Raw genomic sequence first — 27,352 nt, forward strand, 5'->3', positions numbered from 1 at the left:
TGTTCTTTGATGATCGCAGATTATGTACCTCTAGCCAAGGTATGTTTTTTTGCATCTTGCAAACCCGTCGGGAACTTGAATAGCTTGAAATCAAACGTGCAATCAAGCCCTTGGGGAATTTTGCTCGACCTCTGGTTCTGTTTTCCACTTGGTTAAGAGCTTTTAGATCGCAGGTGACTGGAAATCTGGATATTTCCTAGTTTAAGTGAAAAATTTCTGTTTTGTATGTCCCAAGCCACTTGTTTGTCATTATTTCATTTTATGTGATCTCCTTACTTTTTCAGGCATGTCACTTGTCACCATCATTTTCCTGAGTGGGGGATGTAGTGTGGGTATATAACATTTTCCCGGAAAATTTTCCTCTGCAAACTTTTTTTTCGAACAAAACCTTAACCGGGGTTTTGTTCGTCTGCAACGCAGGCTAAAAACCTTCCTGCAAACAATTTTTTACCATCATTTTACCATGTTCTGAACACACAAAAGAGGTTGATTGTTTTTTTCTGCCATCAATCATTACTTAAGCTTAATTTGATATTTTACGGCGGCGACCATTTGGAAAAAGAGAAATCTACAAAGCAGATCAAAATCCACCAATCACTGCCAATTTCAGTTATTTATTGTTTCTCTGACTTCAATGCAAACTATTTTTTATTGTCTTTTTAGGCCCTGCAAACAATTTTTTTTTCAATATTTTCATACCCCCCTCTAGTAAATTAGTGGTCCGTCCCTAGTCTTTTTTGCAGTTCTTTTTTAGATGAGTGTTGCATGAAATCCCCAAAAACGGCTGCAAAGGGGTTAAATTTACCCTGCCATGGCCAAACTCTCGCTGTGGTGCATGGTTAGTGCGCCGTACTCCAGATCGAGCAGTCTGGGTTTGAGACCTGGCCGGGGTCACTAGCACTGCAGTGTTCTTGGGCAAGACACTTAACTCTCATAGTGCCTTTCTCCACCCAGGTATATAAATGGGTACCAGCGTCGTAATGCTGGGGGGGGGGGTACCCTGGGATGGACTAGCATCCCATTCAGGGGGGAGTAGAAATATTCCTAGCCGCTTAATGCTACCAAAAGTGGGATAAGCTCTGGCAGTATGGGCCGCACCGCTTGAGAATTCTTCCCTTTATGGCCTAACTCTCACCATAAATGACAGGTTTTGTTGGTGATTTTAAATAATGTACATACACAGCAGACATGTGGAAAATTTATTTTATTATTAAATTGTGTTCTCTAATTTTGTACAAAAATAACCTATGAATGAAATAAGCAATTATTTTTATTCTTAATAACAGGGGCTATTACAGCAAGGCACCCAAAAGTGTGACCACTTTTAATCTATTCACATTCTTTCGTGCAGATTTAATCCAATCAGAAGTCAACTGCAAGCTGTCCTCGGCTTTTGATTGGATTAAATCTGCACAAAAAATGTGAATAAATTAAAAGTGGTCACACTTTTGGGCGCCTTGCTGTAAACCCCTCTCTACCACATTTTAAAGTACTATTCTGGAAAATCTGTCAAAACTACATCTGCCTACTAGGGGAGGTGTCCAGTTATGGAAACACACTTGTCACACAATCTTTTAACATTGTGTGACACTGTGTGGAAATATATTTCAGTGTCACTTCACTTAAGCTCACCCCTAAATGAAAAGAACATTCTATGTGCCTGTGAAAAATAAGTGTATCATGAACTTCCAAAAATTGCCCATGAAGAAACCACTACGTTGATCATGTTATCTTTACTTGAGGTTTTGTTTTTTCAGAGAGAAGGGAATTTTTATGGAACGTTTGAGGCAAATAAAAAAAGGGTATAAGGGGAAATTATACCAATCATTAGAAAGCAGTAAACCCACCTATGGGGTTCTGCTTACAAATGGGGGGGCTATTTTTGGAAGTTTAGTCCATGATTATGATAAATCAGTCAAACTACTGGCTTTGGATCAACTTCTTACATAAAGCTTTCGTGAAATCTGGAACTCATAAATAATGAAAAAATTAAATAAAAGACAGTTAAACTGGTCAAGTATAAAAAATACCTACTGGCAATTTACAAAATGGGTTTGCATAGCTATCTAAAGTACAAAATATGAAAGGTCTCTCGACCCTGAGAACAAGGTTGCCCCTTTAGCCCGAAGGGGGGGTGATCATTTAATTTTCCTTATTATATCGGAATTTGCTTTTGCTTTTAGGGATGCATGGCCATCAGAATCAAGAATTTGAATAGCCATGAAGTTCAAGTCCCTAAATGAGATCATGACCAGTTCAGACTGCTGCAGATGCAACCAAGTTTTAGTTTTGGGTTCATTCATTAACAATTTTGAAACGTTTTTTGTCTGAAAGGTTTATGCACCTGTCGTCATAAAAAGGATGACAACTTGGAGATAATTTTGTATATTTACATGTACATCTGTTTCCGTCTGCATTAGTTTCAAAAATGCTTATATATACACAGGCCGATTCCTGTCTGACAAACTGTATTTCTGTCGTGTTTAATTTGTATGTCTTGATTTCCTACCTTTTATCTAAAGATATCTACATTAAAAGTTTATTTTACTGCTATAATAATGGCTTGCGATCATCACCACTTCTTACTGATGATTGCGATCCTGACGTACTGGGTTGTTCTGTGGCAGAACTGTCCCCAATTAATGCCGTTGAGCTTGTTGATCCATCTGTTACTCTCTGGCTACGCAGTGATGAACGTCCAGCACTTCTAGGTCGTCTCTGATCATCTTCATAGTTTACTTGGCCAGGAAGAGAAGCTGAAGAACCAGTGGATCCTACATACCAAGGAAAATATATTTTACATTTTGGTGTTGTTACAGAAGATATCCAAAACTCTCCCATGGAAGAATTTCTGGTATGAGCCTCCCCCCCCCCCCCCCCCCACCCATATCCCACTCCTGTAGAAATTCCAGTTTACAGAGCCACAGGCAACCCACTTTTGTTTTGGGCAACTTGTACAACTTTGCTGTCTATAAAAGCTTTTTAGAGCCCGGTATCCAAGATTTCTTACATAAGAGCCTTCGGTGCACCCTGCAATTGATTATTCTTTAAGCACGGCTTTGAGTTTAGCTTCATTCTTTCAGATTTCATTAACTACTTTGGCTTAAGCCCTCCCCCCCCCCCTTTCAGAATTTCCCTGACCTTCTTAAGGGTGGGTATGGATCCCATGGATATTATCTGAAGATGCACATCAAAAACAGGAAGAGTAGTTAGCTAATAATAATATTTATTTAGTGCACTCCGGATCTAAAGATCATCATTGTGTTTTGTAGTTTCAAATTAAATTTTGCTTTTTTTACATGGCATTACATGGCCCAACATTTTGCCAGTACCTATCAATACTTTAGAGAAGAGAGGCCATTTATTTAGGAATCAATTGTCTCGCTTGGGGACAAAACGCAATCACCCTGGTCAGGCTGGAACCCAGACTTTTTAACCCAGAGCCCAACGCATGCATACCATGTTATTTTATTCGATTAAGAGCCTTGGGCGCTTATTAAATTTTTTTATTTTGAGAGTGTGCGCTTATTCGTGGCTGGGGACTTATAAAAATTTTCATTATTTTGCAAGAAAACAGAAAACAGTATAGTATTGTAATTTAAGTAAGGTAACTGTATTGTAGTGCAAGTAGCTGTGTTGTATAACATTTATTGTAGTGCAAGTAGCTGTGTTGTATAACATTTGTATTATAAGTAGTGTGTTGTAATGAACTGTATTTAGCCTCAGTGTTGTAAGTAGGGTTGGCAAATTCATTAAAAAAAAAAAAAAACAGTAAATAATAACAGAAAGTAAAAGGTGAATCAAAGCTGAATTTTAACTGTTCATTGAAAGTTCCTGTACTTAACTAAGAAAGCGCAGACCTCGGGGTAGTCAATTTCACTCCTTTTATTTTACTCCTCTTGTGCACTTCATTTTTAGGGGGTGGGGTGGGTGCTTATTCGAGATGGGAACTTATTTGAGGGGGGGTTAATGGAATAAATATGGTATTCATGTAAGAGTGCATGAGCAAGTAGCTTACCTGACGGAGATGAGGGATGCTCTTCAATTAACGGCATTGATGCAACAGAAACTTTTTTCTTTCTGCTGGCTGCCCCTTGGCCTTCTTCCCAGTCTTCCACCTCATCAAGAAGCTTCTCTACACTATCTGGCCGTGAAGTCACTGAAATTCCAGTCCCGGGTCGGCTCCCTGAACTTGACGTGGTTCTCATTGCGTCAAATGTCGAATAAGGACCTGCCATGTCTATCATGCTATCCCAGTCAAATGCCGTGGAGCTACCATACAGACTTGATGGAGTCTTCTGTTTTTCAGCTTCCTTGAGTGCTGTATAAACTTTCTGTTCCACATCATGTTTGACTTTATCCATGCGTCCATTCACAAATGTTCCCAGTACGTACATTTTTAGAAGCATGCGTTTCTTCATGGGATCCATCAGGATGAAGTCATACTCTCGCTGATCAAGCCTCTTTCTCATCTGTGGCATCATGATCATGAACTCCTTGGCTGTCTCACGGATCGTCTTTTTCACAGATTGTGCAAACAGTGAATGAGGTGCCAAGGTCCTGTGGGCTTCAATGAGTTCATCAAGAAGGTCCCACAAGGAATCAAAAGTTGGGTCATCCAGAAATTCTGCTTCACGGCAGTATGCATTGATGATGTGAATCTGTCTTTCCAATTCGTGAACTGGTGCGAAGATGGGTGTACTTGATAGTGCTTTCTCCAAAGTATGACGGCCCCTCAGCACAGCTCGCATGTACTTCTTTGTTTCCTCGCTTATGATGCTTTTTCCATCAGTACTCAGCATTGGCCAGAGAGGTTGCTTTGTAAATATGACACGCTTGTACCGCAGCAACAGATAGACGATCCACAGGACTGCAACACATAACCAAGATACGTTCACCCATGTAAGGATAGTAAATGGAATGGGTGGCGCAAAGAAGGCATTTACTATTTCATTGTTGCTGAACATCTCAACCATACAACCCACGTATGCGTTGCTTATGTTGACAGCCAAACAAAACAAAATCATGAAGTTGAATGACGAGACACGAAATGGGACACTTCGGACCATAATCAGACTCAGCATAGACAGCAGTGCTCCAATTCCGCCACCCAGACGATCAATGGTACATAAACCAACTGCTAGCAAGACCAAGAAGATCTTTGCCACGACCCATGTTGGAGTGATGTTGAAAAGAACGTGTAGCAGTCGTGAAATGCTCTTCCAGCAACACCAACCCATGAAAGACCTGAAAGCACTCATGGGTGGCCGAGCCAGGCCTGAAGAAAACAACCCGAACAACACCAGGAAAAAGAACAAAAAAATTGGGATGTTTATAAGCAGTCTCTCCCCCATGGTGAGTCTCTCCGGGTCAGTTTCAGTGAAAAGCAGGAAGGTGGCAAAATAGCACACAAGACAAAATTTTAGTATCATCATAATAGGCCTGTAATAGATCCAAAGCCGACGGAACGATGAAAAGAGATGGAACTGTCCGACTGCCCATAAAATGTCAAGTCCTTGATTGTACTCAGCTTCTTTCAGTTGCAGGTAGCCTTCATGTTTCTCTTCGCTGTAGCAAATGACTTGGCCTCGGATTTTTCTGATCATGTTTATTGGGTACACTAAGAACAGCAGAATCCCCACCAAAATGGCGATACCGACAAACAAACAATGCTCTAAGCTGTCTAAAGTGTAGCACTGTACGTTATTTTCCACGTTCCATATTCCATCACTTCGGCAGTGAAAGACACGAGCATATGCAATCCCAACAGGTAAGCTAGCCAGCTGGATAAAAACACTGAAGATACGTTTCATTCTGGCAACATGAAGCAGCAAATACAACGGCTTTCGATAGAGGAAAACTCCATAAGTTATTAAAAATCCACAGCCAATAACGGCGATACCAACAGTCCATCCTATCAAATAGTAGCCATAATTTATTCCAATGCTTTCTGAAGGCAAAAATGTGTCAAGATTTGGCGGCCCTATGTAGGCTCCAGAATCAACTTTCATAAACTCCCAAATGTCCAAGTTAAAAATAAACGCATACGATGAATATTTCACAAACTCTCTTGGATAACCCCAGCGTTCGCCCATCGCCAAGATCAGTGCAAAAATCTGTACATGTTGAATAATCATAATTACAGCATCGGACACCCATAGAGTGATTCCATGATGTACAAAAACTTCTTCGTTTTCTTCGTCTTCATCGTCGAGATCTACCACAACTTTCTCAGGTTTCTCAATCAATGGGAGCTGATCTACGTCCTTCTTCTTAAGATTTCTGTTCAAAAGAGCCATTTTGAAAGAGTTTGCAAGACCCTTTTAGATTTTTTCCGCGAAGAATTGACTTCTAAACAACCTCAGAATGCATGACCTTCGTCATTAGCTTGCGTTACCATGGGTTCTATTTGGGTAAATTTTACCAAATATGGTGTGATTGACGTCTGTGCTTACCTCACTTTCATGGGGCAAAATAGCCCCGTCTCTACCCCTGCTGAAAGGATTATCAACACGAGAGAAAACATGGCGCTGAAGTTTGCAGCGAATTTGTCATTTTGTTTTTTAGAACATGAAAACTTCCTTAATAGATACCAAGCGGCAAAAAATGCAGGTAAATAACTCGACTACGTGTTTATTGGTGTAAGGGTCATGTAGAATTTCTTAATCAATTTTAACCGAATTTTAATGACATTGTTTTGAAAAAATTATATATGGAGGATTCATAAATATTCAAGAGTGCTTAAATTTTTGTTGTAAATTAAATTAGGTTTATGGTCCGTTGAAGTTTTAGTCCATAAGATTCCTTTTTCGGCAAGATTTCCGTACAGCCCCATACATTAATTATCTTATTATGCATGCAATTTTGTGACTGATTCGTTTTTTTCATGATTGCTGTTTGTGAATAGTGATAGTAAGAAATAGTTGCATACATAATTAATGTATGGGGCTGTGCGGAAATCTTTCCCCTTTTTCCTTCAAGCTTTGTACTTTTAATGTCTTTTAAATGTAAACAGTAAATTTATGCACTTTCAGTTAGTTTAAGTTATGCACCTATCAATGGTTTGCCCCAGGATGGGGGGATGCATTCGGTTTGCATTTTTTGCTGATTCATTTTTATTTATTTTTATTCCAGACAGTTATTCGTAAGTCAATCATTTAATTTCTTTAGAAAATTCAGTTCTCATTGTGTTCTTTACTCATTGCTCTTTCACATCTTATTCCATTCATTTCTCACTCAACTCAAAATTATGATTTTATTCAACCAGAAACCCATAAGGTTTGAAACGTGTAACTCCCTATGATTCGCATTGTACAAAGCATTTGCACATTCCTTTACACTAAGTACCATATCTGGAAAATTACGAGAACCATTTAACCATTAAAAATTACTATATTTGGATTAAATTCACAGTGCGCGCTAGCTCACCCTCGATGGCGTTATTTTGTTTTTGAACAAGCTTGGTCAAATAAAGTTAAATTTGGTTAAACTCTCCTGTTTCATCTTCTTGAAGTAGTCTGGAGAACTTTGCTTCAATACACTTAATGTATCTTTAGTTTCTGTATTAAAGAAATTTACAGCGTTTAGGTCGAAATTCAAGCAACTTACCGCAAAACCAAAAATTATGTTGCGTGTGTCATTTTGTGTATAAAGCATTCGCATACAAATTCTTCGTGTTTCCAAATATGGTACTTAGCAAAATGCGCTGTGCGTGCGTGTTACATGTTTCAACCCTTATGGGTTTCTGAAATCTTCAACTTAATTTTTATTTCAGGCTTCAAGGGTGTTGAATCTGGCTTTCCACTTGACATTCCCATCGATGAATTATCTAACACTAGAGAAAACATACAAATAGAACAAGTGCATATGAATGCTTTTGATGGTAGGTACTAAAATATGTGAGTGGCCTTTATTTACTATGTTGTTTGACAATTTTAAAAATATAACTTTTTTGATAATAGTTAATTTTACAGTTGTCATTTTCCCAGAAAAGCCCCCTTGTGGAGAGGTTTTTTTGACATGTCCGTTTAAGAAAGGACAGAAAACTTGAACTTAATTTTTTTTCTACATTTGGAGGTTGATAAGTGGAGGGGGACAGGGGGTCTGAACCTCTCGCCTCCCATACCTTTTACTCTCGCTCCCCATACCTTTCCGTAGCCGTTGTCTCCTCTTGGTTTCATATCTATTGCAAAGATACAATGAAATGTTGCAAAATTTTACTCGTTTTCTCCCGGTTCCCACCACCTTAAGAATCCGGCCTCCCACCCTCTCTCCTTCTGCTTACCAACCCTTTTCTCCCGAGTTGCTGCCTTCCTGTCCCCATCCACTGATAAAGTTTGTAATAATAAAAAATATTAGTAGTAGAAAATGGGCATCATTCTCTACTTAGGTGTATAGAAGGGTAACCATTTCTGTCAAAAATGGTATACTCAAAAGGCAAAGGCAAGGGTTTGGACCTTGGAGAAGCCTGAGTTTCATCCTCCTCCTCCTCCTCCTCCCCACCCCATCCCCTCCTGGGAGGGGCGGCAGCGGTACCTTCAGCTCCCATATGTGACCGCCTCTGACTTACTTGTCTTAAATCCTAGCTCTCTTCTAGCAGGATAGGGCCATAGTGCGACCACCTCTATCTAATATTAAGTGCTGGGTACATACAGTTGTATGCAAGGAGTTCACTGTAGTCTTTTTTTCCTTTTAGGAAATTCTAAAGGACTTGCTGCAGTCCCCAGTAGAGAAGAAGAATTTAAACAATGCTTAGAATTATCTATTAAGTATGCTGAAGCTCTTAAATGCACAAGGTAAACACTATAGTATTATGTTACTGGACAACATTAGTGGCTTTTTGGTTCAGACATACTTCTTGGGAGCATGCAATCAACCAGAGGAAGATGTCTGAAATTCAAGTCTAGATCTTCATCCACCAGATACAATTTTTAAGGTTAATCTTAAATGTTGAAAGCAAGGGAGAGAATTGAGAGCAAGATTAGAGAGTTGCCCTTCTTGGCACTTGATCAGTGACCAAACATTCAATGTGCTTGATATAAAATACATGTATCTCTGGCAAATTATGTTATTTGCATCCTTGTTTTTAGGCTACACGTATTAGCTGGTGTTTTTCCTGGTGGCGTTGATAAAACAGATAACAAGTTAGCCGTGTCATGGGAGGAGATGTATGTTAAGAATATGAAATATGCTGCTCAGAGACTGGAAGAGGTGACATAACAAAAATAGATAACAAATATTTGTTTATTTTTAAATAATTATAATAAACATAAATTTATATAGCACACCATCTAAAAAATCCATAGCGCTATGCAAATGATAAACTCAAGGTATGGGAAGCAGAAGGTTCAGACCCTCCCAAGAAAAGATTGCATAAAAAGCTAAGAGAATGAGTGAATTTCAGGATTATCTTTCCTATTGTTTTGAAACTGAGTTGCTTTGTTATTGCTTTTTCAGTGTGGAATCACTCTTCTTATAGAGCCAATCAGTACAATTCCAGGATATTTTTTGACTCGCACGCAACAAGGTATTGTATTATTCTTGCTAAATGTCATGCTTGTTTGATTGATTTAGAGAAATATATTATTAAATTCTGATGGTAAAGTTGCTCGGATTCACTAAATGTTCATGATTCACTTTTGATAGCAATTGATTTAATCAAGAAAGTGGATCACAAAAACATGAAACTTCAACTGGTAAGTGTCAGACAGTTATAAATATTTATGCATTAATTAGATCTGACTGATTTAAAAATGTAAAATTATGTTTCATTGTAATAACTGTATTTAATACTAATAATGAAAAAAATAATATATTGTTTTAATGATTTGTGATTTGTTCACACCTGATCTTTGTTTGCAGGACTTCTTCCATCATCAACGAACAAATGGAAATTTGACACAAACTTTGATTGACTCCATGCCTTATCTTGGTATAAAACTTGTGATTTAATATGCATTACATACTTACAAACTGTTAACATGCAGTTTTGTCTGGAAGTAATAGAATATGCACCTTTTTTGATGAATCAGGACATTATTCTTTCTATTTCTTTCTATTTTTTATTAATATATAACTAGTGTACATATTTTACATTTTACATTTTATTTCACTTCATTTATTGTATTGTTCACAAAAGTGTACAATAAAATTTTATCTTATCTTATCTTATATCTTTCCAGGGTATATTCAAATAAGCCAAGTTCCATCACGGAATGAACCAGATTCAGATGGTGAAATCAATTATCCATTCATATTCCATCAGATTGCAAAACTAGGATACAAGGGATGGATAGGCTGTGAATACCATCCTAGAGGTAAGAGATATCAATACTTCCACTCTTCAGAGTGAAAAAAACAACAAAATTTTATTTTCTAAAGAAACTTTAGCAGAATGAGAGTTATAAGCTTGAACACTGAAGAGCAAGGGGTAGGCGTGCAATCCATTCTGGTTAGCCTAACTAGCACTTCAGATAGCATAAATACCACTCTGGTTAGCCTACAGTTAGCTTAGGAAGCTTGCGGTTAGCCTTTTTAGATTTTTCGAATATGGATTTCTGCCTCGCTGCCTCGCCTCACATGCCTTGCTGCCTTGTCTTGGCACGCCTCCCTGCCTTGCACATTTGCAAGTCTTAGCTCCTCCAATTAGCCTGTGCCGCAGACGAAACTAAACCCTTGGTTACTAGCCAGGGTTAGATTATGTCTGTGACGCAGGCTTTCAATTCATTGGATTGAAACAGATTTAAACCTCTGATAGTTAATTATTTATAACTGATCCCAGACAACTGCTGAAGTAGCTTTTTTCAGGTCATTCCATGTTTCGACTATAAAGTGCTATTTTTTTCTTTTTTATAGGTCGGACAGAAGATGGTTTGGGATGGTTAGCACCTTATCTTGTTGATTAAGAAAAAAAAAAATGTCCAAGCAGGACAAGAGGTCAGTCATTTATGATTGTTTTTTTAATTGTTAGCAGATACGTTATTAACATTTTCTACCATTTTGTTTTTTTTCCAGATTCTGCATTAAATATAAAATTATACGCCCATAACAGACAGTAGCCTAGCTGACGCAGCTCTTCGTTTTACCAAAGAGCCACCTAAGAGCTAGGCTCGATTTCCAGCTGCTTTTCAGGAAAATGAACCCATTCTCTTCCTCCCAAAACCACAAAGACCGGACTTGAGAAGGTGGCGGGAAAGAGAGAACTTTCAGCTTAAACAAAATAAGAAACTATTTCCAAAGTTATACTTTGTACCGACTATATAACCTGCGAGCAGGCTCACCTGCGGGTTACTTGCGCAAATGACAAAGCTGAGGCCCTGTTAGGGTAAATTCTGACGGGCGACATGGCTCTGAAACGGTGACATGAAGGAGCTGAAATGACGACAAACGACGAGATGTTCCCATGAAATTATGACAGCGATAAAGAAAAAAGCAAATTTGGCGCTTTTTAAGCATCTTGTAGGCAAAATAGCCTCTGCAGATTTACCCTTTTATGTTCCCAGCTTGCACTTTGTAACTGAAATTCCATTCTCATGCATTGAGTGAAATGCAATCTTAGGCTCAGTTCATTTTGAAGTAGAAAATTGCTGCTTAAGTTCAGTAACTTCATAATGATCTATCTTTCTCAATATAGTTCGCTCCATGTTCTCTTTGTACCCGCTCAGAATAAAGGAAAACACGTCTCAGGTATGTGAGTATTTTTAAATTTTCTGGGGACGTATTCCCCCAGACCCTCCTAGGAAGGCGTCCCTTCGGCATCACAATAAACTGCTACGCTGTCCAAAATCAGAGTCAAAATCTCATCTTTGCCAACAAATCAACTTGAGAGATCCAAGAATAGGGAATATTTTGCCGATAGAGTTACGAGAACGCATTATTTTATGTTATGCATTCCGGACTCAAACATTTCCGATATTATTAGTGGCTATGGACGAATGTGAAATCCCGACAGCGCCATGTGAACCTTTTGAAATTGCTACGTGAAAAGGATTGAAATTCACACGGAAGACATAAAAACCAACCCCCCCCCCCTTAACAGGGTCTGAACGCTATAAGAATAAGTAAGGGAGTGAAGCAAGCTTGAAAAGGGAGTTTCTCACTGGCTTCGCGCCATTGTCAGCTTTGCCATTTGCTCATGTGACCAAGGGTGAGCCTGCTTACAGGCTGCCACTTATAGAGAACCTACTCTAGTTATTTATTTTCCACAAGTCATAAAATGGGAAATATATTTTTAAATTATTAATGGTGGATAAAATTTAAGTGATAGTTACATGATTGTATATTTTTTATATCTTGGTATATATTAATAATGTATTATAAATTACAGTTCTATACTGTAATTAATAGATATGGTACTAGTAGTCTGTAGTAGACTAGCTTGTAGTAATATATTTATATTGTTACCTGTAGTGGCCTTAACCCTATTCAGACCGGGCTTTTTTGGATCTTTTCAGACCGGGGGTGGGGGGCAAAGACTGAAGATTTAATGCCTAAGAACTGAGGTCTAATACCTAAGACCTAAGATCTATTAAAGATCTAAGATCTAATACTCCTTCCGATCTCTAGAACTAAGACCTAAGACCCCCTCCAAATCTGTAGAACTAAGCCCTCCAAATCTCTAAAAATTAGACCTAAGATCCCCTCGGTCAACACTCGTAAAAACCTCCTTCGCGCACCGCTCACGATTTTTGCACTTGCCTTTAACTTTTCTTCTCGTTCTGGGCATGAAAAAGTGACATTTTAAACTAAACTAGAATCTGTCCTGGCTGAAAAATCCACCGGGCTTTTGACTCACACCGATGACTACGTTTTTCAAAGGTTAGACTGCAAAATGTAACTTTGACCAGACCAGATCATGACAATTTATGAACAAGAAAACAAGGTAATTTTTCACATCATTTTACTTCTTATTGCTACTTTTTTTGCGAAAAGGCCCAAAAAGAAAATGATTTGTACACTTTAAAAATCGCTCAAAACATTGGGAATGGAATCAAACAATGCGTGGCGAAGAATCATTTCTCATTTACCGAGTGTTTATCAGTTGCATTAACAATAAGGTACTGCTGGAGATTGTTGGGCTAAAATAGCCAGTGAACACCCGCCCACTCTCCGATTTTTCTTGAGGAGACCGGACGGATGTACACTGCCCAGGCTAATAAACGGCACGCATCCAGAAGCGATGACGTTTCCCAAGGGGGTCGTAAAAATATTTCAGAAAATTTGTCAAAAAATTCACGTAAATAAAAGTAGCTGACATTTTCTGTTTTCAATGATTGTTCTACTAAAGTTGCGTTACCTTGTAGCGTGACATCCGGTATACGTTAGCGGGCTTTCAGAAAGTCTACGTAATTGTTCACACAGGCCGACCATTCTAAAATTGTAGACGTGTCTGTTTACTGAATCTAATATAACTTATCAAATATATAATTTGGCTATTTCGCTTATACTTTGTATCAGTCCTATCTAACTTTACGGGAGTATTTTGTTTCGTGTTTCTTGTTAATTTGATCTCTGTTGAGAACAAGAGATGGAGGAAATATTGACGGCATTCAGATAGAATTTGTTATAAAAATACGGTTAAGATGTAGAGATAATGCAAGTTATGTTTTTACAGGCTGAAATATAAGTAATTTAAAGTAAGGGAGTTAAAATTTTATCGGAAAAAGGTTAAGGGGAAAGCAGGGAGGGCGGGGCCTCAGTGATGGTTAGAAGACGAAACGCGAAGTTTGCGATCGAGTGCAAGACTCGGAACTCCTCGCGCACGCGCTCCAAGGGAGGACACTTCGATTCTGGACTTCTGACTTGGACTTCTGTTGAGTTTGCGTTGTATTTCTTTTACACGGTTCTGATGGGTCATTGCGTTGTGATCTTGGTAAAGACAGTTTACTCTTACCGTACCTACCCTTTCTCTCCATCCAGGTGTATGAATGGGTACCAGCGAATTTAATGCTGGGGGTTACCGTACGATCGACTAGTATCCCGTCCAGTGAGGAATAGAAATACTCCTAGTCGCTTCATGCTTCAGAAACTGAAAACAAGTTTTATCCCCACGCTGTCAAACTTTTAACCACATGTTTAGAAAGAACAAACGTTTAACGAGGACACGTGGACATTATTTGAATTTTTTTATTAAGAAATATCTTTACAAATCCTTCGGTCCCAGTTGTTAGCTACTTATTCAAAGCGTAGATTACAGTCAAGCCCCGTTAAAGGGACTGCAAAAAGAGTTCTTAATAATTTTACCGGATTAATTTAAATAAGAAAGTTCGAATTAGGGACCAAAACCACCATACATAATAGAGCAGTTTTCAATTGAGTGTCGTAAAACCAAAACCAAAGTAAACACACTAGCCAATCACAAAAAACACAGACAATCCGGTGAACCAATCAAAACTCGAAGCAAGTACATGTAGTCGGCACGAAGCGCGGGGAAACGTACGCAAACGAGTAATGATTGGTTTTAGTTTTATTTTTGATTGGCTGATAAAGTGGCGCGTGAGTTTTAAACCAATGACTAAACGTAGTAATGCAAAACCAATGCAAACGGTAATTACTTTCGACACTCAAATGAAAACCGCTCTAACAAGGTGATAGTATAAGAAATATTTTCATTTACAAACTATGCTTAGTGATTGGTTTAAAAACCTCGCGCCACTTTCTAAGCCTGTCAGAAGTAAAACCAAAACCAATCATCGTGACTCACTCACACGTTTTCCCGCGCTTCTTTCATCTAGTGCTGTTTTTACATGCTCAACAAGGTGGTTCTAACTTAAAACCCTAGTGTGTGATTATTCAATGAAAGCTGATGGGCAGCACTTCTTTGCAGTGCTGTGGTTCTTACTTTCAAATCTGTAGATAAACCTAAGTGTGCGACAATTCATTTGAAAGCTGTTGAGCAGTACTTCCACGTGGTACTATTTGTTGTTCAAACTTTAGCAAAATGAAATTTTCGATTTTTTTCTTAATCTTGGGAACGAAAAGGATTAAATAAAAACGTATTTGCAATCAGTCACTCTATACGAACGGGGTGACAATGCTGTTAAAAACCTCCTCTTTTGTTTGTTGTCTTCTGAGTTCTCACTGCCACGCCTGCCGGAGCATTTTAATCGAAGCAAGTCTTTGGGAAACTATTGTAACAAGCACCAGTATTCCAAGAGTACCAAAGATGAACCAGTAATCAAAGTCTTCCTTCAGCACGTCAAACATTCTTGATGGTGTTATTCTGGTCCAGTACAGGTCCAGTCCGTACGCGAACACCAGGCAGGTGGATTCCAGGCCTGACCCGGCCGTGTATACACCGTGGAGATTGGCAACTAACGTGGAAAGAAAAACATAACATACGGTCAAACCTCTGTTAGCGGTCACCCTATATTAAGCGGTCTACACTTGTCAAGTTCCAGTAAATACATGTAACTCCCCATACTTATTGTAAACTTGACGTTTATTAAGCAGTCACCTCATTCTCGTCCCCATAGCCCTTTCGTTTCTCTTAGCCGGCTTGGCACGAGAAAACGGAGGGCTCTGGGGACATAGGATTTTTGAATTAATTCGAATTTTTTTGATTGGCTGTTTGGAACAAAGAATTCCTAAACGGAAGTCGAAAACGTAACGACTCTCTCATACATTCTTTCGAAACGTCATGACTGCATACATGAAGACCGGAAGTCCTAGAATCTAGGACTGGAAATCCTGTGTCCCCAGAGCCCTTTGTTTCCTCGTGCCAAGGCCCAGCCGGCTAAGAGAAACGAAAGGGCTATGGGGACGAGAATGCAGTCACCTCTAATAGGAAGTCAGTTGGCATTCTCGTCCCCAGAGCCCTTGTCCCTCTTAGCCGGCTGAGCCTGTGCGCGAGAAACAAGTGGCTCTGGGAATTTCTGAGACACTTTATTCGATTGGCTGGATTTGAACAAAAGCAGCCAATCAAATGAACCGTTTTAAAATCCCTTTGTTATACGACAGTTTGAAACGGGTGATTTGACTGGCTAGATTTGAAAGTCCCTGGTCATTTAAATTTGACCATTTTCTTGGAAATTTTCAAAATTGTCTCGATTTCGGGTAAGTTTTTACCCTTTTCTTCGCAAAAAATAATAATCTGCCTAATTTGTTTTGTACAATGAATACTATTTTCCATGACTTTCCATGACCCACACTTATATTCCATAACTATCCGGGCCTGGAAAATGAAATTATAAAATTCCATGTTTTTTCCAGGTTTTCCATGACCTGTACAAACCCTGATGCAGTATCTGTTGTGGCTTTCGTCTTACTAGAAGGGTCGCCCCCCCTATAAGTTTTTTAGTTCAAAATTGTTCGGGATTGCATCACCACGTTTTGATGAATTTGTGGGCGTGATGCTGACACAAAGGGACACGTTGCTGGGGCGTGTAACTGGGACAAAATCACAACATGTACCTACACAAGAGAATAGAGCAGTTTTCAATTGAGTGTCGTAAAACCAAAACCAAAGTTATTACTCTGGCCAATCACAAAGGACACAGACAATCCAGTGAACCAATCAAAACTCGAAGCAAATACATGTAGCTGGCACGAAGCGCGGGAAAACGTGCGCGAGCTAGTCACGATTGGTTTTGGTTTTACTCCTGATTGGCTGAGAAAGTGGCGCGAGATTTTTAAGCCAATCACTAAGCGTAGTAATGCAAAACCAAAGCAAACGCAATTTACTTTCGACACTCAAGTGAAAACCGCTCTATGGCGGAGACATGTTGCTGCGACACGTTTCTGTCATTATAGAGAGCTTAAGCAATGACGATGGCGACGCTCAGGAAAATGCCTAGTGAAAAATGAATTTATATTTTATTCGCGATTATCCAGATGCACTCAGTGTGTCTATTGATTTACGAACTAGCTCCAGCTAAATATTTAGAAAGAGCGTTCAACCCCAAATAGAAATACAAAAATTTAGCAGTCTTCGTTCACGTTGTCCAAAATACGGGGAGTTTTCTGTTTTCACATCGTTGTTTCGCAGAGAACGGCCAAGAAATGTACCAAGATTTGAAACGCACGGGTAGAGCAATTATTCTGCTAATTTAATCTTTTTTTCTATACGCATCGCACAGCTCCATAAAGTCACTTACCAGTTTGATTGTAGTTAATAAACGCCAGTGGATTCAAACCCAACTCTGGGATATAAGGATGCAGTCCTTCTTCACGGTCCTGTTGTGTGGGCACAAACTTTCTCCGTGGGTCCAAGTAGTTTTTGGGAAGGCTCAGAATGTAACCAGTTTGTAATCCCAACAGAAGATTCTTGTGAGTTATCCCTCGCTCTGTTATGGTGACAGTCGCTGTGCGGATTGTTGTTGGAAATATGTAGGACTGTTGGAGAACCATTGGCAAAGGAGGAGGATCGAATGATGACAAGGACGTGCTGAAATTAAATCAACATGTTAGTTTATTATTATAAGTCTAAATCCCTGATCAAACGGCAACGCAAGTAGTCGTAAGTTGAAAACTTGCGTCCGTTTGCGTCTCCGTTTGGCCAGGACTTGCGTGCACTTGCGTTGACTTTGGTCGAGATCAAATTTGCACTTAAGTTAACGCAATTTTTCACCGTTTGGCCACCCATCGTAAGTCAACGCATTTTTTGCAGTTTACTTTAAATACTGAATTGCACCTCGTAGCATTTTAAATGACTTTTTGCAAACTTGCGTGCACTTGCGACTAAACTTGCGTGTCCGTTTGGCCACCCAAGTCTGTACGCAAGTTGAACTTGCGACTTCTTGCGTCCACTTGCGTCACCGTTTGGCCAGTGCTTTATACTAATAAATATGAATTGCATTTTTATATTTTTGTCTCAAAGTAGTTTTAGAATTTAATCTTTTCTTTACATTTGTACCTTTTTTTCTCGAAGATACAAGCTTATGTTAGCTATTTTAAAATTCGAGAATAAATAAAGTTTTATGTTGTTATGTAAAGTATGTATTGGGATTGGGCGCGATAGCGCGCTGGACTCTTGACCGAGCGGTCTGGGTTCTAGCCCTACCGGGGTGACTGCTTTCTGGTCTACCTTCGGCAAGAAATGACGTTGCTCAGGTGCAACAACGCAAGTTTTAAAGGGACAAAGAATTCACAATGACAGAAATCCCTCAACACAGATGACAACTTTGCTAATTTCCACGAACTGTCTTCCTATCGAGCTAGAGCGGTTTTCGCTTGAAATTAGTAATTCGCGTTTACATTGGTTTTGCATTACTAGGCTTAGTGAGTGGTTTAAAATTTCTCAGCCAATCAGAAGTAAAACCAAATCTAATCGTGACGCCCTTGCGCACGTTTTCCCGCGCAGCGTGTCGCTTACACGTGTTTGCTTCGAGTTTTGATTGGTTCACCGGATTGTCTGCGTTCTTTGTCATTGGCTAGAGTGATTACTTTGTTTTTGGTTTTACGACACTTAATTAAAAAGTGCTCTAAGTACTTGCAGTAATTGACAAGCATCTCCGCCCTCAAAATGAATTAAATTTTAAAAAGCGTCATTTTAAGTTTTTTTTTTTTTTTTGGCAAAATTAAAACCATTGTCTTCAAGTCGTCAAAATTGCGGTGCAAACGCTTCGGGCATACACTCCTTCGGTTGGCAGTTGACCCTGGCATGGACTAGCATTTTATCCAGGGTCGGGAGGGGGGAATAAAAATACTCCTACTCAATTTTTGCTGCGTAAACTGGTTGTAAGCGCTGGCCGAATGGGCCAAAGGGCTTGAAAACGGACTTCGCCTTTTACCTTAGAGAAAAAGCGACGTATTTAATTTTAAGCATTTTATTTATCCACATGCATTAAACACTTTGTAATTTACAGTTAAACAAAAGATTACATAATAACACGACCTTTTTGCTGCACTATTGATATTTTAGTTCTTCTGGACTACGGAATTGATGTCCAAGCTTACGACGATTATGCTACGAAGTATCACTCTATTTCAGCATTTATTATTCCATTATTACATCATTAGACTATATAACGTCAGGAAAACATGCAAAGCTGAAGAATAAATCCCTTATTCGATAGTTTTAAAGATAATACATTTCGTGTGGACATTTCGTACTCATTTCTCGCATTTTTCGCGCCTAAACGGTGCTCGGCATTAACTACGAAACTCGTAAAATATCCTGGCGTATTATTTATGGGAAACCACCGAATATTACAACGCCAATGTATTTATTGCGCTACTTGCAGCTCAACTATTTCTCTTTGAGGTGACACACTATTACTACGGCAAGAGAGCTTACAAATCAAACATCCAAACATCTCCTTGAGTGAGTTGGAGAATCGTGAGCTAGACACGAAAAGAATTACAGGATTAATTGCCGTGCTTAGAGATGGGAAAACATAATAAGACAAACCGAGAAATAGCATGCATTTATCTTTAGCAAACAGCGAAGGAAAGACCATTTTAAGTAATATATACGCACATAGTGGAGTCCAACACAGGAAAAAGGCTGTGACAATCGAGATGAAAACTTTCATTACAATCTTATTCTGTTGCCTATTCCGCGTTCTTATGCTGTGTCGACGAGTTTCATCCACTGGCCTCGTTCGTGTCAAACATTTCATGATTTTACAGTAAAGCATTGTTATCAAAATAAGTGGTATGCAGTAAAATGTTAAAAATCCCATAGTGTAGAATACGGCGAGTCCCATCTTGCTCCATGAATAGGAAAACCTACAAAATGTTTGATGACCTTCTTGCACGATTTTTGAAAACCAGACGTACGGAAAACCAAAGGATAGTGAAAAAATCCACGTGAAAAACAACAACACTGCCCGGAAACGTTTTGTTATCCTTGTAGCTTGGAAGGGGCGAACAATAGCGATGTATCTATCCACTACAATCAGTACAAGACTCAGAACTGAAACAGCTTGTGAGATAGATCTGGAATAAATTCCTAGCTTGCATACAAAAGTAGCCATCGAGTCTTCGATTATACGTTTCCTTGAAAGCATTCCTTCAGAAGCGAAGAGAGGCCAGTTGGTTACAGCGGACAGTAGATCTGACACGGCCATGTTGACGATGAAATAGTTTGTGCTGGTTCGGAGAGAGGCGTTCTTTAGAAAAATTACTGTGACTAGAAAATTGCCGACAAATGCCGAAATGCTAACAAAGGCAATGACTGCTACGAGCGTCGTGGAAACAATATGAGAACATGTTGATTGATTCTCAAAGTTGTCGACACTGGAGTTGTTCATGTTTTTTTTGCTCGATATTTTTGTTAACGTTACCTTCGCGAACAGCAACTTTTAAACTTCCTTTCCGTTTACCGGAACATGGAATGCACTGGCACCTGCTAGTAAGCTTTCCTTATTGAAAACACGTTTAATAAAGATCAGATTTCTATTACGCAAATTGAAAGTATCAACTTGGCGTGGCATGTTTCAAGCTATACACCAAACTAAACCAAATTATAAACAATGATATTAGACATATTACTTGCGAATAAAAATGGTAACTGATGCTTTAAAAAAGAATACCCAAGTATAAAAATACTGTATGATTGTTTGATTCCAAAAATAACAACTTTTTAACAATATCAAATCATTCCTGTGAAGTGCCTTTTTAAATTGAAAAGAATTACTTAATTTTCAAGCGAACGGACTTTCAGCACGTTTTCAACATGGCTCACTTTGTAAAACGTGAACTTCCAAGTCAACCATGTAACATTAGAACAGTTTCCTCAGCTTTATGTATGTAACAAGATATAAAATATTCATTTCACTGTTTCCCCCTTTCGTTTTGCTGCATAGAAAAAGGACTATCTTATTTTTGACAAACGATAAAGTGAATTTGATGCGTAATTCTCTCCAAAATAATGATGATTGGCAATTTTAATTTTTACTAATGCACGACAATCTATGCTTTGTACAAACAGACATGTGACATCCCACGGACGTGACTTGAATGAAAATTTCAAATTTGTTCTGGAGCATTGTCGCCTTTTACTGAACTAATGTATAAATTATCAGTTGCAATCCATTTTCAAAATGAACACTGAACATTCAGGTTTACAAGCAAACAAACACTTTTTAATTTTCTTCTTTTCTTTAGATGTCAGTATTCTTTAGAAAACGGGAACAGAAACTTACGTGCTTCTGGTCTTGGTGTTTACTTTACTAAAAGCGTAATATAGATTAGAGCTTTCAGCATTGAAGATTTCGTTTGCGGGGAGAAGTGCTCGACAAACACGAACAACGCTTGGCTATTTTTTCTAGGTAAACGAGAAATCTATTTCGAGTTATTACTCAACTCTTCCAAGAGATAATGGTGTAGTACTGTAGGTAGAGTTATAACTGAAGAAAAACCGACGTTTAATTTGCCAAAGGTATTTTGCTTAAAAAGTAAAATAGTTCAAGTTTCACTTTTCTCGCCTGTTTTTTTTTTTACATTACCAAATAATAACTTCATGCGAGAAAATACCTTTTTATTTCTTTTGCCCCAAACTAGCTAAAAGCTTCCTGTTAAAATAAAGCTATCTTTCTGTTTTCCCCGTTTCAGTCAGTGGCGTTTTTGACACTTTTCTAACATGTTTTGTAATTGCGACAAAGATGTTAATTCTGTTGTCACGAGCGTGGGGCGAAAAACAACTGAGTCCTCAACGGGAGTCAAACCCATGACCTTCTGTACAACAAGCGTCAATTTTATGGTCCTGCAAGGTCTCAGCAAAATATGATATTCTCGTCTATATTGCTGTTTTCGTATCGTTTTTACCCGTGTTTACTTTCGTTTTGAAACCAGTTTGCGCTTCAAATTATTCATACACACTTTTTGATGTCACGTGACTCTAACGACAGAAAGCTGTCATCATTTTTGGAAGCGTTTTCTAAGTCTTCGTTTGCTTAACCATGTTGAAAAACGCACTCTTGCAAAATCCAGATATTTACACTTTCAAGACGCGAAACATTATTTTTATCCACATGCTGACTTTTATTAAGTTTTTGAACCATTTTGCATTCAAGACCTATTTAGAATTGAACAATCTAGAATTTTTACTGTACCGGTGCAAACAAGGTTTTCGTAGTTTTTGTGCTTGCGTCAAATTTTGTGCTCGTCAGCTTTTGTGCTTGCGTCAGATTAAAAACTTTTTGCTGAAAGCTTGTTGTGTGTGGTTTCTGGCGTCAGCAGAAGTTTTTTAGCGTGGTTTTCATCAAACCAAAATAAATTAAAAAGTATAATTGTGGTTTTAAATGAAAACGCATTAGTGTGGACAGGGTGAGGGTCACTGCGGGGACTGGGTTGCTTGTCAAACAATAACATACTTGTTTCTCTCTGTGTATCCATCATACATCTCCAACACGGTGACCTCATATCTGCGTGACTTGGTGTTGTACAAACAGTAGACCAACCAGTTCTCAGAGTGCACCATGTGAATAGGACCTTTGGCATTCTTGTGACGAGCGTGGAATACGATCAAGCCTGAGAAAATAAAATAAAAAACATTTCTTGCACAATGTCTTAATGACACGCTGCTTATAATTTGTTATTAAACTTATATGGCGGCCTGACGAACTACAAGGTTAAAGAACAGCTTTCGTTTTCTAAATGATATTATTCTCTGTTAGCCTACGTAGCTGGTGGGATTTTACACGTGAAAGTGCTTTGCTTTTGGTAGCAGAGCTGAATATTTCATATTATCCTTGCAGCTTCAACACTCAGATTCCTGGCTCAGCTGCCAAAACTAAAGCACTTGTGTGAAAAATCCTGTCAGCTATGCAGGCTAATTTTCTGTTGTCAATTTTTCCCTGTCACATTTTATCCTTCTCTGAATCTCACGGAGCAAAATAGAGGAAGTTATAAACAATGTAATATTGTACCTGTCACAGCATCAATGAGGTAAATAGAGATTCCTGGTTTGGAGTCTGGAGTAACCTCAGTACCCACTGCAATCAAGTTCGGGTTCAAGTATTTGTAAAGCACTCTCCTGTCTCCAAGAACTTTTCCTTGTGAATGTACATGTTCCAAAGGACTCTTCAATGCTGGAATAAAGCAACATTTATATTTCTGCTAAGTTAGAACTAAAAGTAAATACCCCCTTATGTGGGAAAGAAAAAGATAAATTAAGTTCACAGATTTCAAAAACACAGAAGACTGTGGATTAGCTGAAAATTTTGGCCCTGATTCCGGACTCTTCATGTCAGGAAGTTTTGGATCATGGATTCTAAACAAAGTTCGAATCACTTTGGTCTGTTTTTTTTGTCTGTTTTTGTGAGTATTGCGGAGAGAAGCGACGGCGGAAATGCGCGCCTCGCAGGCTACACAAATACAAGCATTGAAACAAAACTTCTTTAAAATTTGGCATAAAAAACAACATCTACTCTCCATTGCAGTGAAACTATACTTCACAAAGTTTTCAAGTAATGCAGATTCAAATTTGAACAGAAAAAGTGGCAGATTAATGGATTTGGCCAAACGAATAGCACGGATTGGCAGATTGCGTATCCCCATTCATGCCCATCCTCTTCCAGTAAACTTACTCATCAATGGGGTCTGTGAACATGATTATGCACTTACCAATATTAGTAATAGTCTGTTGGGATTGAGGAAAGTTCACGTTCCACATCTCTCGGACATGAAAGATACTTTTCTCCACATCAGACAGAAGCATGTATCCTTTCAGATCACCTTTCCCTTTGTCAGCCATGAAGAAGAAGATTGACGAGGATGCTTTAGATACAATCTCGATGGATGCAGAAGTGCGAGGAAACACATGAACATTTAGAGAGGAGTCAAGGAGAAGCAGAAGTTTGGTGTGCTTGGCATCTGGAGAGAAAAAGATCAAAGAAAATCCTCAGCCCCTTACATTACATTGGCATGGTCCACTGTCAGTTTTGGTTATTCATACAATCATTCACTGTAGTTATGGGTGTACTCATAAAAAAAAAAACATTTTGCAGTGTTTTGGCCAGGTTTTCAAAACATTTTTTGATATCACACAAAAAAGTGGTTTAAAATATATTATGGCATGGTGCAGCTGGGTAATAACTTTCTGCCAAAAGGCATAGTGGGCTTAGTTTATTGTTGGTTCTCTTGACAGCTCTAAGGGAATTTCTCCATAAATGTTGGTTTCCTTCCCCTTCAAAACCAACACTCTTTTCTATTCAAATTCAATCTGGATAGTGCCATAGCACATCTGCATGAAAATGAGCAACAGCTGACACAACTCTTCTCTCTAAATATGGCACTGGTAATTACTTGAATCCTTTCAAGGGTGGACACCATTGAGATCAGTTCAAGCTGTCCACCTCAGAGAGGTATCTGCATAAAGAGACTTCAGTAAAGGCAAACAAGTACAATTCAGCCAAGCAACCAGCAAACCATGTCAGCCTTTGAGAGGTATTTGCCTTAAATGGGTGTCCACCTTGAGAAAGTTGACTGTTTTTATTTTTATTCATTATCTTAAGAATTTTGAGAGTTTTAAGGAACAATCATTACAATAACGTACCAGTGTGTGGTAGAAGCAAGGACTGGGCCACTCTGTAGGGCAACTGATTTCCTCTATGATGACCTGGGCCTATCGGCTTTCCAGTGATTGGGTTGAAAACATGCAACAATGACCCATCTGACGTCCTTGATTTCCCCAGCACTACACACTGAGCAGTTAAGGGAAAGTGAGCAACAGTTCGCTGCGTGTAAAGCAAGGAGTACTGTTTGTCATTTTGAGAGAAAGGTGCAAGGCTTGGCAGAAAGTATTTCCAAACAATGCTTCCATCTGCAGAATTCAGACCAAAGAGCTTTCCCGACGATGTAACAATCAGAATCAGTTTGCGCAGATTGAACTGATCTCTGGTTAGTTGCTCTTCTTCTTCATCTGCTGACTCAGCAAAGAAGCCATGTTCCTGCTGAGCTTTGACAAAGGCTTGGAATTGTTTCACAAGAACTTGGAACTGTTTCACTTGGGCGCGGATACGGCGGATAAACATGGACACAACATCATCTGCAAAATACAGTTCTGTAGGTTAATAAGAATGGCAATAGAACGGTTTTCACTCTAGTGTCTAGAGTATTTGCATTTGCTTTGCCACTACGCCAAGTGACTGGTTTAAAAAACCTGCAAAATTTTCTTAACCAATCAGAAGTAAAACCAAAACCAAGCGTGACTCGCTTATACATGTTTTCTTGCACTTCCTGTCTGCTACAAAAAGGTTGTGTGTGTTTACTTGCTTCGCGTTTTGATTGGTTCACTGGATTGTCTGTGTCCTTTGTGATCGGCTGAATGGTTGCTTTGGTTTTGGTTTTATGACACTCAATCACAAATCACTCTAAACAACCAAATCAGTGCCCCTTAAGTTAATAGCCCCATGATCAAAAAGTAAAATTCTCCTCACTGTTTCTCTTATTTTCTTATAATCTCCTTGGGTTTGCCATTCACAACTTAATTCATCGACTCTTCAATGAGGACAACAGCTTGCTGTTTTATATTGAGTAGCCATCTCTATTCAAAAGTGAATCAGTCATGTCCCAGATGTGCAGCTTCAACTTTGGTAATGGACTTCTCTAAGTCTGAATTAAAAGCTGCCATGCAAGTAGATTTGTTAATCTATTAGACTTCATTTCCTATACTACCTGATCAAGGAAGAGAGGCCTGAACATTTATGTGAAGGCGCAGAAAAATTATTTTTCAGTCAGGCAATTTTTTAATAATAATAATAATAATAAGGTTTTTTGGGCGCATTTAAAAAAAACTCAATGCGCTTACATTTCTCTATTAAAAAATTAGCTAAAACTAATATAATGCTATAATTTTTCTAAGACACTAAAAAATAAAATAAGTGAAACAACTAATCAAAGGAAACCCCCCCACCCCACCCCCACCATGTATGCATGCCTGGATCTACCATTGGATATTTCATATCTCTATTTTAGATACAGGAACTATCCTGGCCTATGGACTAGTTAAGATATCAAACAATAACTGAACTACCATACCATTTGGATGAGCACCAAACTCCTCTTGAAGAGTCTCAAAGTTTGCCTGTGATGGAGAAAATGGCAGTTCTACTACCTCCACAGCTGTGACTTCAGCCAGTGCTTCTTCCCGAGACCACATGATACGTCCAGGAAACTGAATCAATGACACTGCATGGTCAGAGGTGGCCAGGAAAACTCTATATCCAAGTTCATTCTCTTTTTTAGTGAACAAGTAAACAACTGCATCTTCTGGCTCTCCGTGATCTGCCATGACTGTCTTTTGTGTCATGTCTGGGAGTTCTTTCTTGCTGTCTAAGTCAAAACATTTCAGCTCTAATGATTCGTCAGTGACTGGAGTTATGGACACCAAAATAGCCTTGTTGCCAAGTACAGATGCACTGAGTAGAGTCTGCTCAGTAAATTTGGTCACCACTGTTATGCTTCGATCGCTGTTTAAATTCAAGATCAGTTGATGAGTCTTGGAGACTTTTAAAAGGAACTCTGATCGCTCATTCCAGGAAGTGGAATAAGAACCAAACAATTTCAAACTAGGTTTACCATGAGAAAGATCTTCAACTCCCAAACCTAAAGAAGCTAATGACAAAGTTTTAACTGGAGCCGATTCATCAGTAAGGGACATAACATGAATGCTGTTGCTAAATGTTTCTGCGCAAACCAAATTTGACTTCTTGACAAAAACACAACTGGCGCCATTGTTGACCCAAGGTGCTCCAATACGCCGTTCCCCTTTCACTTGTCCGTTCTCTATATTTACCTTCTGAATAACAATGTTTACATCATTTTGGACTCCTACAAGGTATAAAAAGCCATTGGAATGTTGGAAGCTAAAGTAATCAGCTGTTTGTTCACTGTTATCAAGTGTCCATTTTTCTGAGCCGTCTTGTAGTGTAAACGCTTTTACGACATTAGAAGCCAGGGAAATCACAAGTTCGTTTTCTTTAGACTGGACCAATGCTGTCTGTGGACCATCCCATCCGTGAAAAGGTGAGTTTATTTCTTTGTCCGGTGAAGCAGTAGACTTGCCAACTGCCTCCCACAGAAGTCCTCCGTTGTTAGTATCCCACGATCGAATGAATTTTCCGGCACTTGAAGAGCTTACAAGTACGTTATCACGATAAAGCAACGCATCTAGCACCCCTTCGCTCTCTTCTAAGACTTGACGCCAAATGATACTTCCAGTTCTCGAATTCAGAGCAGCAATGACATTCGATTCTGTTCCGACAAACAACCGCTTACTGCTATGCGTAGAAACATCGAAAAACGAAAATTTTACTTTCCCGACGTAGCTCTGACGCCAGTCGAAGAGTCCAACTTGATCTGCGTACAATCCAAGGCTGTGCTTCCAAATTATAAAGGAAAGAAAAACGCACATGTAAATCTTAATCACCGCCATATTGGAAGCACCTGCAGAGAGCGAGGCTACTCA

The 27,352-nt window shown here is 38.9% G+C and overlaps 5 protein-coding genes across 7 annotated transcripts in view; 2 read left to right on the top strand and 3 right to left on the bottom strand.

The window, feature by feature from the left end:
* Window positions 1–1,185: 1,185 nt before the first annotated feature.
* LOC144638133 (uncharacterized) lies at window positions 1,186–6,299 on the bottom strand. The gene is made up of 2 exons (XM_078497323.1): window positions 4,019–6,299; window positions 1,186–2,774 (listed from the first exon to the last, which is right to left on the bottom strand). Exons 1-2 carry the CDS (start codon window positions 6,297–6,299, stop codon window positions 2,551–2,553), a joined length of 2,505 nt encoding a protein of 834 aa, XP_078353449.1. The 3' UTR covers window positions 1,186–2,550.
* A 76-nt stretch (window positions 6,300–6,375) lies between these two features.
* On the top strand, window positions 6,376–11,684 carry LOC144638263 (putative hydroxypyruvate isomerase). Of its 2 annotated transcripts, none has more exons than XM_078497483.1 (10): window positions 6,376–6,612; window positions 7,775–7,882; window positions 8,696–8,795; window positions 9,090–9,210; window positions 9,457–9,526; window positions 9,646–9,695; window positions 9,862–9,931; window positions 10,182–10,316; window positions 10,855–10,935; window positions 11,014–11,684. In XM_078497483.1, the coding sequence occupies exons 1-9, from the start codon at window positions 6,399–6,401 to the stop codon at window positions 10,902–10,904; spliced, it is 918 nt and encodes a 305-aa protein (XP_078353609.1). In that variant the 5' UTR covers window positions 6,376–6,398; the 3' UTR covers window positions 10,905–10,935; window positions 11,014–11,684. The 2 variants fall into 2 exon arrangements, with proteins under 2 accessions (XP_078353609.1, XP_078353610.1); XM_078497484.1 differs by having other exon boundaries at window positions 11,633–11,684.
* LOC144638145 (nucleoporin NDC1-like) overlaps window positions 11,072–27,352 on the top strand; it is a 58,029-nt gene continuing 41,748 nt past the window's right edge. The window contains exon 1 of one of the 2 annotated variants that reach the window (XM_078497338.1): window positions 11,072–11,685. In XM_078497338.1, the coding sequence (XP_078353464.1) occupies window positions 11,641–11,685 (45 nt within the window). In that variant the 5' untranslated portion in view covers window positions 11,072–11,640. Of the gene's footprint in view, window positions 11,686–11,827; window positions 12,881–27,352 lie in introns of those variants that run through there. The other variant, XM_078497339.1, reaches the window with a different exon arrangement.
* On the bottom strand, window positions 14,107–27,319 carry LOC144638127 (ER membrane protein complex subunit 1-like). Its single transcript, XM_078497312.1, has 7 exons — window positions 25,924–27,319; window positions 24,440–24,931; window positions 23,509–23,757; window positions 22,812–22,973; window positions 22,257–22,413; window positions 17,094–17,383; window positions 14,107–15,311 (listed from the first exon to the last, which is right to left on the bottom strand). The coding sequence occupies exons 1-7, from the start codon at window positions 27,317–27,319 to the stop codon at window positions 15,076–15,078; spliced, it is 2,982 nt and encodes a 993-aa protein (XP_078353438.1). The 3' UTR covers window positions 14,107–15,075.
* Window positions 18,378–20,408, bottom strand: LOC144638245 (QRFP-like peptide receptor). The gene has a single exon (XM_078497461.1). It carries the CDS (start codon window positions 20,190–20,192, stop codon window positions 19,164–19,166), a length of 1,029 nt encoding a protein of 342 aa, XP_078353587.1. The 5' UTR covers window positions 20,193–20,408; the 3' UTR covers window positions 18,378–19,163.

This window comes from Oculina patagonica, chromosome 14 (assembly GCF_052425735.1).
Source record: "Oculina patagonica isolate OP01 chromosome 14, crgOcupat, whole genome shotgun sequence".
NCBI lineage: Eukaryota > Metazoa > Cnidaria > Anthozoa > Scleractinia > Oculinidae > Oculina > Oculina patagonica.